The sequence below is a fragment of the Stegostoma tigrinum genome, chromosome 22, assembly GCF_030684315.1.
Source record: "Stegostoma tigrinum isolate sSteTig4 chromosome 22, sSteTig4.hap1, whole genome shotgun sequence".
In the NCBI taxonomy this organism is placed as follows: Eukaryota; Metazoa; Chordata; class Chondrichthyes; order Orectolobiformes; family Stegostomatidae; genus Stegostoma; species Stegostoma tigrinum.
Window position 1 is genome coordinate 44,039,143 of NC_081375.1, and position 19,377 is coordinate 44,058,519.

A 19,377-nucleotide genomic window follows, 5' to 3' on the forward strand; every position below is an offset into this window, starting at 1 on the left:
CAACCGGATTGTTTGCAGGTTGCATGCAAGGAACATGCGTGGGGTTTAATTCGGGAGAACGAGTGGGCTGCACAGCGCGAAACTTCCAGCTCCTCCCCACACCAGCCTGGTGCCAGAAAAGAGGACGGCAGTGACAATTACTGGAAGAAGGGGGAAGGCAACCAGAGCAGAGAGACAGGTGAAGAGAGATCAAACAAACAAAAAGGATGGTCGGGGTGGAGGTAGGAATTGGAAGGTATCTATGAGAAAAGGCTATGAGAAGATGAAAAAAGGTGAAGGGACCACGGGGAAAAGTGCAAATGAGAAATAAAAAATGGAGTGTCCATGCACTTCAAAAGCAAAACTAACAATTTCCTGGGGTGTACACCTATTGAATGTCGTGAGGGCAAATTCTATTTCTCCGCTCAACAGCAAAACAATCAGAGGTCGGTTTACTAGATCCCAATTGAACTACAGGTCAGGAGCAGATTACTGCAGATGCTGGAATCTGTACTGAAAGTAAAAAAAATGCTGCTGGTCACTGCAGGTCAGCAGAGAGAAAGCAAGCTAACTTTGAGTCTAGATGAAGGGTCAGCTAGATTCAAAACGTGAGCTTGCTTTCTGTCCATGGATGCTGCCTGACCTGTTGTGATCACCAACATTTTTTTTATTTACAGTAACTACAGGTCATCTCTTCTCCTTAGTTGTAATCCGCCCAAAGCAACAAATAAAGAACCATTGCAGATGGTCTTTAAATCAATCAGTTGACAATGTTCTGACAAACATCTGGAGCTGGTGGGACCTGAGACCCCATCCTTCTGACACATAATTATAGACCCTACCACTGTGCCATAAGTCCCTGCAAGACCAGGTGTACTTGGCAAATAGAGTTATAAATAATCTGGGAAACAAGTTGAGTGCAATGACTTTAATCCCAACATTCACTATCCTATCAGATACTTTTAGATAGATGGACATTTGTCCATGTGTCTGTATCAGACTGAATCAGAAGTTCACAAATAAATGTTTGCACACAGAATTGTAGACATATGCATATCCGTCATTTGTAACTTCCTGAGATGCGAGAGATGATTGTTTCTCACACTCTTATTTGAAAAAAATGCTCTCCATGACTGTATAGATTCATGAGGGGTTACAGGGTTCTAGGGGGAGGGTTGGTACATTTGGGATCAGAAATGGATACCTGATTACATCGGCACAATGCTTCTCGATTGCTGTGATGCCAGTTATGTCTGTCGTATCAAGAAAACACAAAGTTCACTATCACTTAAAAACTATCAAAGTGATTACTTTGTCAGGAAAGGACAAAAAAGAAGACATCAGGTCTGTACAGCACAAGCAACACTAGACAATTCACAGTCAGAGTGCAGAATAGGAATTGATCAAAGGTATATACACAAACACAGCTGTGAGTGGGGAACTTTCAACAATTTTACTTCTCACATTTTGCACATTGCGAGTGACAATCCAGGAGGAGGTAAACCCAGCAGCCTAAAATTACTTGAATGGACAAACTCAAACTGGACTCTAATAAAAGCAAAATACTGTCAATGTTACAAACCTGGAATAAAAACTCAGTGCTACAAAAATTTAGGTCTGGGAGCATCTGTGAAGAGAAAATCGTATTGAACATTAACTCTGTTTCTCTCTCAACAGATTCTACTAGATCATTGGAGTTTTCAAAACACTTCTTTAAAAAAAAATTGTGGGATGTGGGCCCTGCTGGCAAGGATAACATATGATGCATGTTTCTCATTGTCCTCGAGTTGCATAGGTTGCCAAACAATTGCAGAGCACCAGTTGAGAGTCAACCAGATTGTTGTGGTTCTGTGGGCCAAACCAGGTATGGACTGCAAATTTCCTTCTTTAAGGGTTTATAGTGAACCAGATGGATTTTTGCAACAACAATCAGGGGAAGGCATAAATGGCAGTATTCAATTCATATTTCAGATCTCCAGCATCTGCATTATTGCGCATTTATAAAATAATTTCATGGCTGCCATGAGAATGAACAACTTTACAATAATTGGGGATTTATTAATGCACTTAAATATCACCATCTGCTTTGGTAGAATTTAAACCCACATGCCCAAGGCATTAGGTCGAAACTGTGAATCAAAGCACAGTGACCACCATCGCCTGATTCTATTCCAACATAAGCCGTTACGCACACCCCCTTCATCCTATGACAAAGTTATGCAAATTTCCCCGTTATATTATTAACTGGCAGCAGTTTTTGTTAAGAGATGAGAAGCAAGTGTCATAACCAATAACAATTGCAGAATCAATTGTTTCTGGGTTAATTTTTGGTTGATTGTCTTGAAATTGCTCATACTTTTCCAGAAGGTCCTGTTAAAGTCAAGATGACCCTGAATTCAGTTGAACATGTTGTGTTTTACAAATGAAATTCAATCTTAGAACATACTTAAAATGGTAGACTGTAGTATTTTTGTGAAAATTAGTTTCAAAATACATTTGATGCTGCATCCATAATGTTGGAGTACAAGAGCTCTAGACCAGCTTTATGGGATTTGGATGTAAATGAATGCATTTTAAACATTGCACTGGCTACACGGACAGTTCTTTTTGTATCTTGTCTTGTTTTCTTCCATTAGCAGACTGCAACTTATTAGGAGACAGGCGTTTACATGAGCATGCAAATTGGGAGAAGAGAATTTGCTTCTCTGAGTGTATTGAACTATGCAATTAGATCATGGCTAATTTGTTTGTGTTTTCATCCCTGCATTCCTATTAAGTCCTGATAACCTTTAATTCCCTTGCCTGACAAAATCTATCTTTCCCTGCCTTAACAATGTTCAATAACCTTCTATATCTTATAAGGCATGCGGTTCCAAAGTCTCACAGCTCAAAGAAAAACACATTTATCCCCTCGAGTCTGAAAAGGAAAATGCTTATATTGTCAGCAGCATTGTATGCTCTTCATGACATACCTCCCCTGCAAGTTTAGCTACCATGTCTTTGCATCCCATTTCTAAATCATTGATGTGAATTGCAAAACACTGAAAACCAGCAGAGACCCCTGTGGGACCCCATTTGGCACATCATGCTAAGCAGGAAAAGACCCATTTATGCATATTCTGTTTTCTATCAGCCAGCTAATCTTCAATGCTAGGAAGCTAGTCACTACATAATGTGCTTCTACATTGTGCAATAACTTCTCATGTGGCACCTTATGAAATGCCTTCTGGAAATAGAAATGCCAGTGGGTTCCCCTTTCTCCAAGGTATGTTACTCCATCATCTAATTCCTAGAAATTGGTTAAACATCATTACATTTTAAAAAAACACATGAATCCAGTTGATGTCGATACTGAACAAGTCAGATCCCACAGTGAAACCTGGTTTGGTAGGACTCAAGTTTTATTTTTTTCCACCCCAATTGTCTCTTCCAGAATACCTTGAAATTTAAGTAGCCAACTATAACCTCCTCAATGATCATCATATGATCTACCACATATCTCTGCACTGAGTTTTAACGCTTTCCGTAGCTTTTTGAGATGATGATACAATGGCTCTTGGTAGGAATATACTTAGTCTGAAATACTGCCTTAAAATTCTGCTGCTGCTTCTTCTTCACTATCTATTTCCTGGCTTGGTTTCTCAATTCACAAATAGCTCAACTTTTTGAATCACATCGTTGCCCTCATTTAGGTTTTTAATACACCCAATCTGCACCCTTTGAATTTTATATTCAATTTAATCCTATTGTGGTTGCAGCTGCTGAGAGGTGGACTTTATGAAGAGGTCACCTTGACTCTTTACACGGTGCTAATTTAACCTGCTGTCTGGTAGTGGTGCTGTTCCAAGATGTTTTCTTGAAAGTATTGTATGAACTCTTCGTCCAGGCTATTATCGCCAGCCTAATTTTTCCAGTTTGTATTCCCATTTTATCCAATGGTACAACAATAAATGTATCAACATAGATCAAACATCTTAAGTATTCACTGTAATCATTAAAACAATCCAGAGTCTCCTATACTTATTAGGATTAGCAAGCAGGACTCCCTCTTAAACAAACCACATTGAATCCAAAACAACAAACCCATCTTACTTCCCAAATATTGCAAGGCTATTAGAAGTTTCAACAATAAGAGAGGTTAGTTACATTATGATCCCACTTGAGGGTGATACTGGACAAGTTGGATTCCAAAGTGAAAACTGACTCGATACAACATAAATATTGTTTTTTGCAATTTGGTTACCATGCAGGTCAGCCAAGTTCACTGTAAGCTGCACAGCTACATTGAGTATGTGGGCATGCGCATCTGCATGCAGACAAACTGGCTTCCAGCTTCAGAAGTCACCATTCTGTTTGGACCTTGGAAGTCCACACAACAGCAGGAAAAATGAGAAATGATGTAGATGACCAATCACTGCAAGTGGCTGCCAATGTTCTTTTGTTAAAAATACACAAGTTTACTTCATAGAGAATAGGGAAAGCAAATCCTTACTAGACAATTAGACAATATAAATCAAAATGATTGAATGTTTTTCCCCAGCAATATGCACAACCCCAGTGAGGTATTATTTCGTCTTTCATTCTCTAATTTTAAAAAAACTAATTGACAAGGCCACAAACGTTCCCTTTCAACAAATTTCTGCAAACGTACCAGATGAGGTACGTTGCTGTTTCTCGGAGACACGGATACAAACGACCTCACTGAACTCTAAGATAATCGCGGCTTTTAGTTGTCACTTAGATTACTTGAAGGTTGACGAGCAGATCTTGGTAGAGATCTTTTCTGAACTGAACCTGCTTCTGACTTGTTTGCTGGAGTGTCAAAGCTCAATTTAGCAATCACTTCAGTAAGGGTCTCATCAGGTAGCTTGTCTGATCATTCAGCTTAAGTCATACAACTTTTTGTAAAGGCTGTTTTGACCTGTTGCTAAAAGAGGATCCTACTAAGCATGTCACTTTCACAAAGAAAATGTCAAATACCCATTTACATCTACCTTAGAACCAAAATTCCCAGTAAAAACATTAACAAGTTACAGAAGTGTAATGAAAAAGAAGCTAAAAGCTTAACTTCATGTGGAATGAATTGAAGAGAAATAACACATTTAGCCCAATTGATGCATGCTCGAATTTGTGCTCTGCCCAAGGTTTTTTCTTTATCCTTTTGCATCTCGATTAATCAGCATGACTTTTTCCTTTGATTCTCTCTGGTGTTTATTTACTTCCCCTTATACATTCCTGATGAGTTATAAGGAAATTCTGGATAGGCTAGAACTTCTTTCACTGTATCGCAGGAGGTTGAGAGGAAACCTTATAGAAGTTTATAAAATAGTGACAGGTGTAGATAGTTAATGGTTGTTGTCTTTCCTCTAAGATGGGGGATCTTCAAAAGGTACAGGGCACATCTTTAGGATGAGAAGAGAGAGATATTTTAAAAAAAAGGCGTGAGGGACAAAATATTTTACAGAGAGAATGGATCGTGTGTGAAATGAACTTCCTGAGGAAGTAGTAGATGTGGGTGCAATTACAAGAGACATTTGGATAAGTACATACATAGGCGAGGTTTAGAGGGATATGGGCCAGGGGCAGGTAGAACTCTAATTTGTGATTATGGTCAACAGGGACTGGTTGGACTAAAAGGTGTGTTTCCCTGCTGTATGACTATTTGCCTCAATTATCCTTCGTGGCAGCAAACGACTCATTTTAAACAATGAGCCAAGTAATTTAGTCTTTACTTCCCACTTGGATTTATTAGTGACCAGATTCGCATTTTTGATATCTCTTGAATTCTCATCCCCATGGATGGAACAGCTAACCTACATCTTCCCGTTCATATTCTTTCAAATAATAGTAACCCTCATCAAATCACCCAACAGACATCTGTGCTCAAGAAGGACGCCAGCCAGGCCAATCTTTACCAAAGCTCGATTTTAACCCTTCTAAACATCTGCATCTTCTCAGTGTCTCTGTAACCTGTTTCTAACAGATTAGAGCTGAGCACTGTACTATAATGTGGACTAACCTCAGACCCACAAAATTTTAAGAACACATTCTTGCTTTTCAATTTTACTCCATTTAGAACTGCACTCCAGTGCTTTATCTTTCTATAAAAGTGGGTTCACTTCACTTAGTGGTGTCTATGTTGTAGAACTAAAATGGTTTGTTCAATGGCTGCATTTTGACAATTATGTTTCAATGAGTGTGGCCTCCTTATGAGCACGTCAATTGCATGAATGAGACACGATAGCAAAATTGGTCTAATACAGATTTACTCTGTTATGTACACTGTACTGATAAAAGATCTCCTATTCCAGTTTTAATAAAACTTACATTTAACAAGAAGTGCTTCAATTCGCGACTAATACTGAGTCACTTCATTGCACAAGTAATGACATATGAGGGGTGGGGTGCAGCGTTGATATGATTATCATGTATCTATGCCATTGTATGGCCATCGCAATTCCAAGTGAAGAGGAAAGGACCTCAGAGTGCAACGGGACCTTGATCAGATGGACAAATAGGCCAGGGAGTGACAGATAGAGTCTAATTTCATAAATGTGAGGTGCTGCATTTTGGTAAGGCAAATCAGGGCAGAACTTGTACACACAATTGTAAGGTCCTGTGGAGTATTGCTGAACAAAGAGGCCTTGGGCTACAGGTTCATAGTTCTTTGAAGGTGGAGTCACAAGCAGACAGGATAGTGAAGGCATTTGATACATTTATCTTTATTGGTCAGTGCATTAAGCATAGGAGTAGGAGGTCATGTTGCAACTGGACAGGACATTGGTTTGGTAACTTTGGAATACTGTGTTCAATTCGATTCAATTCCCTGCTGTAGGAAGGATATTATGAAATGTGAAAGGGTTCAGAAAAGATTTACAGGATGCTGCCAGGGTTGGATGGTTTGAACAATAGGGAGAGGCTGAGTTTATTTTTCCTGGATCATCTGAGGCGGAGTGGTGGCCTTATAGAGCTTATAAAATCATGAGGGTTATGAATAGGGTGAATAGCCAAACTTTCCTACCCTGGGAGAAAGTGAGTGCAAAACTAGACAGCATAGGTTGAAGGTGAGAGGGGTAAAGATTTAGAAAGGCACCGATGGAGCAAACTTTTTCTATGGAGGCTGGTGAGTGTGTGGAATGAACTATCAGAGGAAGTGGCTGAGTCTGGTACAGTAACAAGTAAAAGATAGTTGGATAGGTGTATGAATGGGAAGGGTTTAGGAGGGATATATGCTGGTAAATAGCAACTAGATATCTCAAATTGATCTAGTGCTGAGGATAAGCTGGGCAGAAGGGTCGGTTTCTGTGCTGTATATCTCCGACCCCATGACCTTATGTAAACACTAACAGACTTCACTCAAAGAGATTGTCACCCAGTGCTCAACTCTGGTGATACAATTACAATTGTGAGCAAAGTTTAGGAGTCAAATCATACACAAGGGTGATGTTTGAACAAGCAAAGGAAGAAAGCGATTGAATGACAATTGACCAGAAAGTTCTGCAGATTTGCAACAGCCTACCTTAATTCCTCGAATGTGTTAGTGAATTTCACCATAACAATGTAATCACACACCATTATTTTTCAGCGAGATTTATTCCATCGAGTTCAATATTTTGCAATAATTTGCTGTAACAAAATATGTAACAAAAGTTAAATAATTTGTTAATTATTTGTAATTATTTGTTCTCAAGGAAAGCATTTCTAAGTGAACCTCAGTGAAAGAAACTTAAAAATACCTCCATGGTCTTCATTTTAGAAGATGCACAACATTGGCGACAGGGGACCAAATGCTACTGCTAAATCAGCTAAACAACACTGAAAATCCAAGCTAGGATCAAGTGTATCTTGTCACCATTACCTTGAAAGCCAAGTAATTGTAGAAAGACACATTACAGTGGATGAGAACAAGGGGAATGAGGAAAAGGCAATGAACTACTAAGTCAGCGATGCTCACATGCTGCAAAGAAAACTCCATCTCAGCTAATTCCTTTTAAGAGATAGGGTGGTTTAATAAAACCGTCTAGCCATAATCAATCTCCTTTCCCTTCCACAATTTAATGAGTGGATCTGATTTTTTTCAGGACCAAAAGGCAGGAGGCAGGTATTTCTTATCCAGCAATCACTCTCTGCACTCTTCCATTAGCATCCTTACAAAGCCACCCAAGCCAAAAACATGTTTATCGACTAGGAATCGCTTGGTGGTCTCACCTCATCACTTTCTATTCTCAAGTCCCCCCCACCATGTTTTCACTCTTCTGCGCCCAACCTTCAATGCATTTCATACTTGCTAACAGTGCTGTCAACTCTCAACGTTTCTTAGAAGACTTTTCCCAAAGCCCATTGGAACCTGAACTCCAAAGCCTTTTTTCCTCTAAACTGGTTACATACCTGGAATCCCACTGACTTCTGTTGGCTTCACTTTCAGACAGGTGTAGGATACGGCAAAAGACTGTAGGGCCAATTTCTTCACCTCACAACCCAGTTCTACAGTTAATTGCGAAGCAGAACTTCATAGTAAAACATTAAGGACTATCTATGCCATTGGTTGTTTTAAAACCTTTAATGAACTATCGGTCTCAGCTGCTAATGACCCATCATTCCTCAAATTTCAATTTATTTCAGACATCCAGTCTTTGTAGTTTTATCTTTCATAGACATCATTATAATAAAAAGTGTATGCTTGAAAGTGTAAGTGGTAATCCTTTGCCTTGTTATGAGTGCAGTTTGCAAGAATGGACAACTTAAACCAAGCAGATTCATAATTCAGGAAAGGGGTGGGCATCAGGTTTAAGTGGAAAATAAGTTCAAATACTTGATTTCAAAATTCACTTAACAGCAACAGTCCTAAAGGCTGCATAAAAATGACAATTCTACGGTCAATGCTTTGCAATAATTTAGCAAAAGGACTCTAAACATCAAATATTCTACAACTAAAAATAATTAAAACTAAACATTTTGTCCATGGCACATTTCCTTAAACCACAACCAAAATTTTAACGTAACAACATTCCCCAGCTTGTGTCAAGTTAAAGAAAGCCATCAAAAATTCTTCAAGCTGTACAAACATTACTCGCAACTTATAGACCACTTTCAACAACTTGTACCTTAGCTTTAATACAGCATGGTAGAAGAACATAAACTAACTTTGGGATTGTATAAATTCCCTTGACTGACGTACTGCATCTACTAATTTGATGAATATGACTAATAACAAGCATCAGACTTTTGCTTGAAGGTAATATTTGTCAGTGCTGAAATTATTGATCCAAAATTTAGTGAGACCAAGTATTTTAAATTATTTTCAAACAAAAAGAGAAGTTGTTGAAAAAGGATGGGTCTTGCAGCACCCATGAAGGAAAAAATATTCAGTTAACATTTAGGATCCAGTGACCCTTCCTCAGAACTGATGTTAGCCAGGAAAAAGTCGGTTTATATGCAGAAGGTAGGGAAAAAGGGGTAAGGAGTAAAGAATAGATGGGGATAGAGCCCAGAGAGAACAGTTGAGCAGACAAAGGAGTGAGTAACAATCTGGCCAGGGGTGGGAGTTGTTGTTAATGGGGACTTCTAGTGACTAACAATAGATAATGTGTAATGGCAGGCTATATGGATAACAAGGTTTGGTGTGTGGGGTAGGAGACATGGGAAGAATTCAGGCCCTAAAATTACTGAACTCTATACAGAGTCCACAGGGCTTCAGGTGCATAAGTGGAAAATGAGATATTCTTCCAGCTTGCGCTGAGCTTCCCTGGAACATTACAGCAAGCCTGAGACAGAAGTTGGCCAGGGAACGGGGTAGTGTGTTAAAGTGGCAGGCAACTGGAAGCTCAGGGTCTTTTCTGCAGGCAGAACATGGACGCAGTAGACTAGATTGTGGGAAGTGCAAGTGAAGTGCTGCTTCACCTGGAAGGTATGTTTGAACCCTTGGATACTGGGAAAGGAGGTGGTAAGTGGGCAGGTGTTACATCTTTGGCAGGTTCAGGGGAAGGTGCTGCGGGGCTCTCAGCATGTGTTTGGAGTGAAGGGAGATGGACGCTGGGTGTCCTGGAGGGAATGGTCCCTGCAAAAGACAGATAGGGGAAAGGAGGGGTATGTGTTTGGTGGTGGCGGAAATGACATATGATCTTCTAGATGTGGATGTTGGTGGGATGGTAGGCAAGGACAAGGGGAACCCTATCGTTGTTTCAGGAGGGGAGAGAGCAGGTAAGAGTGGAAGTGTGGGAAATGGGTCAGACCCGGTTGAGGACTCTGTTGACAATGGTGCTGCGTAGTTCTTAGTTAAGGAAGAAGGTGGATGTTTCTGATGCTCCCTTGTCGGAACATATGAGACAGAGGAACCGAGAGAATGGAATGGAGTCCTTACACAAAGCAAGGTGCGAGGATATATAGTTGAGGTAGCTGTGGAAGTCAATGGGTTTATAGTGGATATTGGTCATCAGCCTATCTTCAGATGCGGCACAGATGTCAGATGTGGGCCGACGACACAAAATGAACTTTTCCAGTTCTGGATGAAGGGGGAAAGCAGCACCAAGGATATCAGAGAAAGCGTTGTGGGTGGGGACTGGAAAAAGACACATTCCCCATACCCCACAAACTGGCAGGGATAGCCGGGGACCATGGCCACCCCGCTGACCTGATGAAAATGAGGAGTTAAGAGAGTTGTTGTTGAGGGAGAGGACAAGCTCAGCCAAGCGGAGGAGGGTGGTTGCGGGTGGGGACAGTTCAGGCCTTTGCTCTAGGAAGAAGCAGAGAGCCCTGAGACCATCCTGGTGGGGAAAGGGAAGCGTGAAGGGATTGCACGGTAAAGAGGCGGTGGCTGGACCCCACAAACTGGAAGTTCTGAAACTGGTGTAGAGTCAGAAGAATCACAGATATACATGACCAGAGAGTGGACCTGGGAGATAAAGACCCGGTCAAGATAGGAAGAGATCAGTTCTGTTTCAGTCTGCTCCTGCCCCACAACGGGTCTGTCTGGGGGGGGGGGGGGGCAGGCCTGTTTGTGGATTTTTTTTTGAATGGGCTATAGCAGCGAGCTGTGTAAGTATCAGCTTGGAGGCAATAGCAGGGGAGGGATAGCACGGCTGCAGGAAGATCACCAAATGAAAGGAGTTCAGTTACCATAGTAAAAACAATGGCTTGATGTGCCATGCTGGGGTCACGGTCCAGGGGAAGATAAGGAGGTGTAAGAGAACTGGTGCTTAGCTGCTGAATTGTAGGAAATAAGTGTACTAGACTACAACAGCACCACCTCTTATCAGGTGGTTAATAAAGTCAGGGTTGGATCTAAGCACACAGAGTGCAGTCAGTTGAGAAGGAGATGGGTTGGATTGGGTGAGGGAGGGCAGAGAAACTGAGACGACTAGTGTTATAGTGACAGCTCTCAATGAACAGATTAAGTACAGGTAAAAAAGGTCAGAGGGAGGGGACCAGGTGGAGGGAAGACAGTGTGTTGGAACTAGGCAAAGGGGTCTGTGGAACAGAGAGAGGACTTGTCGAAAGAAGTGGGCTTGGAGGAGAAAACAGTGCAAGAGTTCAATGTCATGTCATAGCTGACATTTAACTGTTCTGTTTGAGACCAATTAAACCAGAATTAAGGTTTTTAAGACTCTTGATAGTGTTCCTGTATACCAAGATAACACTGCTACTAACAAATCTCAGCTGATAAATTTATCTTCTCATTTACATTCACATAATGACAGGCTGACTGTAACATGTCTAGTCTCTCATGCAAATTATTTAAAATTAAGGAGATTGAAAAGTCACATTTTCCACATGAATAAAATGAGAAAGGCCTCTCAGTGTGCACTGTGTTCAGTTTGTTGTTAGAATAAATTTCTCCCCATTTTAAACCATTTTAAAGCTACATAAAATAGAATAAGATGATCATTCTTTGCCATTATTTTTCTACAGGATACAGGCACCACTAGCCAACATTAGCTGCACATTTGTAACTGCCCTTGAACCAAAGAGCTAATTGGTCATGTGGCCAGTGATGAGGCAACTGTATTGGTGTGGGCCTGCAGTCACATGGTCAGACCAGACTGGGGAAGGATATGTCATCCTTAAGAAAAGCACATGTCCAAACCATTTCTGAAGAAGGGTCCTGACCCGAAACGTCCATCCTTCTTGCTCTTCTGATGCTGCTTGGCCTGCTGTGTTGATTCAGCTCTACACCATGTTATCTCAGATTCTCCAGCATCAACAGTTCCTACTATCTCTCCACATGACCAAACCAGATGGGTTTTTAATGACTCCCAACAGTCTCATGGCAGAATTGCTGAGACTAGCTTTTAAATCTGATTTATTAAATATGGGCAAGTTCCAACAGCTGCCACAGCAAGGTTTCAACCAGTGGTGTCCCCAAAGGGTTAGAGTCACCACAATTACCAGACCAATGACAGTACCATCATTTCTCCCTTACACAGAGAGGATCAGAATACACAGTTGCAGTAGTCCATTCACCCCATCAAAACTGCTGCATCATTCAATTAGATCATCCTTGATTCCACTTTCCTGCCTTTTCCCCAAGAAGCTTCGTTTCCCTTACCTGACTAAAACAAATCTGACTCTAAAGAAATAGTTTTCACTACCCCAAGAAATTCCACCTCATCTGTCTTAAACGTGTGACTCCTTTATTCTGAGATTATGCACACAAACCCTAGACTCTCAAGGGGAAGCAGCCTTTCCGCATTGACCAAGTGAAGATTCTTCTGTGTTTCAATAAAAGGTCACCTCTCATTCTTCTAAGTTCCAAGGAGTACAGTCCAAGCAACTCAACCTCATCATTAGGCAATCCCACCATGCCCAAGATTAACCTGGTGAATCTTCACTGGACTGCCTCCAATGCCTGTACATACTTCTTTAGATGAACAACTAAACACAACTAAAACGGCTCCCAGTATTCCAACTCTGAGGTGGATATTGATGGGCAATTCCATTTGTGGGGAAAAGTGCCCCAAAAGCGAGTAAAAAGGATAAAAACAAACAAACAAACAAACAGTTCCCTCACACTGCCCAGTGCCATTATGGTGTTCATCACTGACTTCAATTGGATTAAGAATTCACCATTTACTTCAGAAAGACACTTTAAAATCTGCACTTCGATAAACAAATCCCTCAATGTGAAATTAAAACACATTATAAAGTTTGAAACAGTAACAGTTTAAAAAAAAAGACAAAATCAAAATCAATGTAAATCTTAAGTCTGAAAAAGGAATGGGAATTTTAAGGTTCCATGCACATTTCACCAGTGCTACAGTAACTTGGAAATAATTTATCAAAAATAATTGGTAAATTGAAGTATAACATCCTAGTACAGCATCACAAATTGGTTAGGTTTTATTATTCATTCTCAACTCTGGTTTCAAAATGAATGATGCATTTGGTACAGGGGTTATACTTTCCATATTATGCAGGGGAACATAAATTTGTTTTTAAATCAAAGGCTACTTATGACCCATTCTGCAGACGTTCAAAATAACTTTTGCTCATCATTACATTCTCAGGAGATGGAAGCACACTTTTCCAGTTACAGAAAAAGCACAGGACTTTCTCTGTCCTCTCCAATGAAACAGGGAGTAGCTGAGAAATGCAGCTAATTACTTTTGAAGGCACACTCAACACAGCAGCGATTTTGAGGGAAGGTACAGTCAGATGGCATGCGAATTCAGTGTTGGGTTGCCTATTGTAGACGGTCATCGCTGCTTTGCAATGCTAACAGAAGGGGTAAAAAAAAAACCAGACCAGATTCAAGAACAGCTTCTTCCCCTTCATAATTAGGCTTCTGAAAGGATCTCTCAAATTTAATCTTGGCCCTGCTCTTGGTGTACCTTCTCTGTAGCCGTAACATAGTATCCCTTGCTGTTCGATTTCTCGTATGGACTTTGAATGGTATAACCTGCCTGTACTGCACACAAAACAAAAAAAAAAATTTCACTGTAGCTAGGTACATGTGACAATAATAAAATCAAATCAAAAACCAGGTATGCAGCTGAAATTGGAAGTCAACAGGGACAGCACTTAAGTTAAAGATGGGATGAGCAAATAAGAGATATTCTTTTAAAAAAAAGAACACTTCAATATCTGATTTTAGCCATCTGGTTCTCAAACAAATATACAATATAATTATTTAGATTATGTGTTGTCCTCATTTGGATTGACAAAGAATACAACATGTTTGCAGTTGCTTGAGAAGTCACTTTCCAAAAAGAGGGTTAAGGTAGGAGTCAAAGGCATGTGGATGATTGGGCTTGCAACTCAAACTGCTGTACTAGTTCGAAACCAAAATATAACCCAATTACTGCAAACCATGGTCATTGTCGCCCTTTTGATAAAACCTATTCACAAAACTCAGTTATGCAACAAAATACTATCAGTTCAAGTTCGCTGCACACTGCTTTCCTGTACACTGTCCTTCCAGGGTAATGAATCAAGTCTTTCAAATCATTATTTTCAAACAGCATCAAGTTAGTTTTATTTTTTTGTTTCCCAGATCTTGATCAGATTCTTCAACTGCTCGTTTCTTTTCGGTCACAGCTTCATTGATGGTCACAGTAGACGATGGTCCCTGGGCCACAGGCCCGTTTGTACTCAAAGAATTCTGGGATTCCTTCAGTTGCCGGAGCTCTCTCTTCTCACGGCGTTCCTCCATCTCTTCAATCTCTTCCGCAAAAAGGGCTTGCAGGGGTGGGGTGAGCTTGGGAATGGCCCCAAAATCATCAAACCGAACCTGTGCAGAAGTGATTTTTTGATTAGTCAAGTAGTCAATGGTGGACAATGCATTGAGGCCTCAATGCAAAGATATAAAGAGGGAAAACTGTTGTTCTCTAGAAGATTCAAGGTAGAGTCTGTGCCCATCTGCAACGTGGCCTCTACCTCAAAGCCTCAAGATTTCTCCTCTTCTCCACCTTCTCCCCCCTCCCCCCCCCCCCCCCCCCCCACCCAAGCATAAAAGTTATGGTCATGTAATTGCGGCATGGAAATAATTGGAACAAACATTAAAATCAATCACCTTGCAGTGTCTTTTATAATTACAGCAAGTAATAATGATACCTACTGAACTGGTCTGAAGGACCACAATAAAGGACAGGAGAAGGAGTTCATTCAGCCCATCTAATTACTGCCAGCTCACTGCAGAGCAATTCAGACTATCCTGTACAGAGTTAGATAGGAAATATTCAGATTTTCCATTCACACACCACAGGAGCTCTCCCTCTCCAATTTTTGCCTGTTCTAGGAGGATTACACAGCTGAAAGAGGCTCTGAGAAGTTAGCGCACCAAGTGAAGGGGCAGAATAGGTACCTGCCCACTTTCAGACTGTCAGTGTTTTGCTAAGCATAACCAAACTGAATTCAGTCCGGGCACACACAAACAAACATACTTACCCTCATATGATCAAAAGCTATTCCAACTTTGTCACTGAAGTCAGCACTGAATAGGGGAATCTTTGCATATCTCTGGCTGAAATGATTTAACATGATGAATTTGGCATTCATCTGCATACCAACATTGATAGCTTGAGAGGTGGTGCTGAAACAAACAAGAGCAGACAAAGGGTTAAAAAACAAGAGTCTGGCAGAATACCAGCTGCCAGGAATAACAGGAAATGCGACTGGAATGCGTCCTGACATAGGCAATGAAGTGAATTAAAAATGCCAGTTTCTAACAAATCAGTGAGAAATTACTGGTCCTGTAAATCATTAATATTCAAGTATGTGGGATACCTGTACTAGAGAGAATGGGACTGAGGGGGTTAAATGAAGAATGAAAAGCTACAAATTAAAATATTCTACATTGTGGCATAGTTTATAAAATTCCTCAACTACAGCATTATTGAAAGAGTCTGCAGGGTAGTTTAACTGCTAGTGAACTTAATTAAAAGCAGCATGTTCACTCGCATTGCTCCATGGTCTGAAACACTCGAGGAAACAAGGGAAATCAAAATAAATCAAAGTAGCTAGAAGCGTCAGATCAAAACAGCAAGGAGGAGAAAGCTGGAGACAGGGCTAATTCATGAGGGGCTCTTCCTTCTCATGTCAATTGCTCTGGCAAGATCTTTATAGCATGATTCGGGTGGGCTGGTGGCTGAGTGGGTGCTAAGGGGAGCATAGGGATAGGCAGGTAGCCAGGCCCAAGGTCAGTCTTTTACTGGGCCTTCAGCCTTCACAGAGGAGGTAACCAGGGCTGCAGGAGAAACTTCAAGCCTACCTTGCTACAGGCTGTCCTGAGGCATCTGCGTTCCTTCCTAACACTTGTGTAAACCGGTTTCTAACCTAATACTTAAATTGGAGTGGCCTAAAAACCAGAATGCTCCCTCTCCCCTGTCTGAACTATTGGCCTTGTTTTTCCCTTCAAGGCGCAGAACCTACTATTTTGACTTCCAATTACCTTTAATTCGATGTTAAAAATCAACTCTGGGAAAAAGCACCGTCCAGATGACTGTTGCCACCACAGAGTGGTGTGGTGGATTCCACTTTCCCCATCAGAGGGACCCTGACCTAAACAGGTCAATTGGCCCCTTCAACTTTACATCAAGATTCCCTACATTAACAAAATCATGCCCAATCTACCGTGGCTGCAATAACAAAGGTGCAGAGCTGGATGAACACATCAGGCCACACAGCATCAGAGGAGCAGGAAAGCTGACGTTTTGGGTCGAATTCTAACCTCACCGTGGCTGCAGCTATATTTGTTCCCCGTTGGACAATACAGTCTGTGATCTGTTTTCTGCATAGTCATCAGGAGGAGATCTTAGAAAAAAAATTTGAGTAGTGCCAACCCAATGTAAATAAATCAAGACACTGATCGTTTCTTGGCAAATGGTAGCTAACTACTCAAGATCTACTTATTTTTAGCTGAACACATGCATATTTCAGATTCAGAGTCTGCATAATTCTGAGGAATGTTGAATAGTCTCTTCGCCCATTCATGATTCATAACATCATGTCTCTTTAAGAACAGAGTTTAGCAGGGAGTCCAAAACACTTAATCTTGAAGTGAGACCACACTGTCCTTTCTCTACTTAAGCCATGAACAACATTTCTCACCTCTTTCATCCTCCTGCCCAATCAAAGACAAGGGAATATGGTTTGTGAGTACTTTTCCCACAGACATCCCTTCCATTAATAAACCCACTGTGGCACCTTCAGAAACCACAAATACACAGCAGTGGCTGACCAGAAAGCTATTGGTGTAGAGGTAATATCACTAGGTTATTAATCCAGAAACTCAAGCTAATATTCTGGGGACATGGTTCAAATCCCACCAGATCCTGAAATGTGAATCCAATAAAGCCTGGAGTCAAGACATAAACAAATGGCTGTTTCAGTTTCCCGGCCTCTCTTCCATAACAACGTTGCTCAAATTACCAGAAAAGAGGAAGGATAGTCAATCGCAGAAAACTGTCGTGGGACTGTTTGTGTTGGTCTGGCAGTTTTCTGGAACGTTCCCAGGTGATTTGCAAAGTAAATCAATGCTCCAATCTTTAGGATCCTTGCTTACCTGTGAGTTTTCTCAACAGCTTCTTCCTCCAGCCCATCTTCCAGTGTAGCCTCATGAATCAGAAGATTCGCATTCTGCCCTGTTCAAACAAAGCATTGCGTTTCAAATTTGTGGCCTTCTTCCAACTTCAAAGTGGCTCCAAGGAGAAAGCTTTGAAAAACATGGGTCTACATTCAGAGTTAAAGGATGAGAGGTGACCTTACTGAAACCTACATTCCTGAGGGAGTCTGACATTGTACATGGCTGAAAGGATATTCCCCTCGTCAAGGGAAAAACAAAATTCAGAACCAACACGAACAACAAAAAGGAGCTCCCATTTGAGATGGAGATGAAGAACAATTTCTTCTTTCGGAAGGTCATTAGTCCTTGGGTTCCTTTTCTGCCAAGAGTAATGGAGGTTGGGACATTAAATATGAACTCCGGCCTTGAATATATTTAATTAAGAGGTGATTCAAGGGTTATGGAGTCAGGCAAGAAAATTAAAACAGGCTCAACGGGCCAAATGCTACTCTACTGGTCCGAAAGAGATGTAAATCAATATTCAAGTTTTGCCTAGATTCCCAGCATCAGAAGTGCTCCAAACTCATTAATGAGCTCTCAAGTACCTCATAAAACAACTGGATTCGATGCAATGACCTATACTACAGGAACCACAGGAGGTTGGGATGCTGATCAAAGTGCATAAAGCTATTTCAATAGTGCTTTGAGAAAGTGTATGAAACCTTAAGGGTTTAATGGATAAACTCAACAGTTGTTCAAATACCTTAAATATCTCAAAAAGAATTGCATTAATCAGAGATTAGGGAGGGTCAAACAGTGCTGGTTAGCATTCCTGCCTGTGAGACCCAACAGTGGCACAAGATATCATGTGATCAAACCATCACTCATCTCACTTTAAGAGACTGTAGCAGTATATCTTCAGCAAGGCAGTGCATAAACAGGAGCAGAATTTTGGGAAATAGAACAAAAATGAGAAAACATTAAGTAACGGAAGGCACAATGAGGAAATAGTGGGCCTTGAAACCAACCTGTGATTTTCAGGAATGAGTACTGAAAAGAAATCTAGATTTGACAACGGTTAAAAGATGCAAACAAAAAAATAAATTGCCACAAAACGCTGCCAGAGATAGACAAGACAAAATTTGGTCACTTTACTGTTTTGGCATTACTGAAGTAAGCAGACTGAAATGCAAAAAAGGTAGCAAAATAAAAACAAAATAGCATGTTGCACCCCAGGGTTTTGAAATCATTAGCCATGATTAGTGAACCATGAAGGGGACAGTCAATGGAGAAACTGTGTCCAGATGTATTTTACACTATACATTTAGATGTTGCGGCTGGTAATCAATTTGCTGATCATTGCTCCTATTCCTTTAAGGAAGTGAAAGATAAATCATTTCAATGCACCTACGACGGGGGAGGCTCCTCTGTCGTTGGGTCTGTTGTCAGTGTGGGGGCTCTGTTCTGCAGCGGATGAACACAATCTTAGGAGGAGAAGGAAGAGGAGGAAAGGCCTGATTACTTTCACTCGCCAGAAGAAGAGAGCTCACAAGGGCATGTGAGCCTCAGAAAACAAACAGTTAAGGTCTGCCCCCTTTATTAACTAAATGCCAATGAACCATCAGATTTCATAATGTCTTAATTACTTGGCACTTGGTAGGGACCTGTTGTTATCTACCACAAAAAGGATCACATCAAATCAAAAGGAATAGCTTCAAGAAAACAAAAGATATCCATCGAACAAACAATACTTAACAAGCCCTCTTTTACCAGAAGGCTATCAGGGCTTCAATTGTTAGATTATGAGATTACAAATGAAGATCACATTTCCTGGAATCAAAGGTAAATGGATGATTTAACCCAGTCTGTTAGGACTTGAAGCAATTGATATGGGGGCAGCT

At 40.8% G+C, this 19,377-nt stretch overlaps 1 protein-coding gene across 2 annotated transcripts in view; it reads right to left on the reverse strand.

Annotated features, from left to right (window-relative positions):
• Positions 1–13,299: 13,299 nt before the first annotated feature.
• elac2 (elaC ribonuclease Z 2) overlaps positions 13,300–19,377 on the reverse strand; it is a 49,057-nt gene continuing 42,979 nt past the window's right edge. For both annotated transcript variants that reach the window (XM_048555442.1, XM_048555443.1), the window contains 3 exons: positions 17,477–17,555; positions 15,361–15,505; positions 13,300–14,704 (listed from right to left, as the gene is read on the reverse strand). In XM_048555442.1, coding sequence (XP_048411399.1) covers positions 14,438–14,704; positions 15,361–15,505; positions 17,477–17,555 — 491 coding nt within the window. In that variant the 3' untranslated portion in view covers positions 13,300–14,437. The remainder of the gene's footprint in view (positions 14,705–15,360; positions 15,506–17,476; positions 17,556–19,377) is intronic.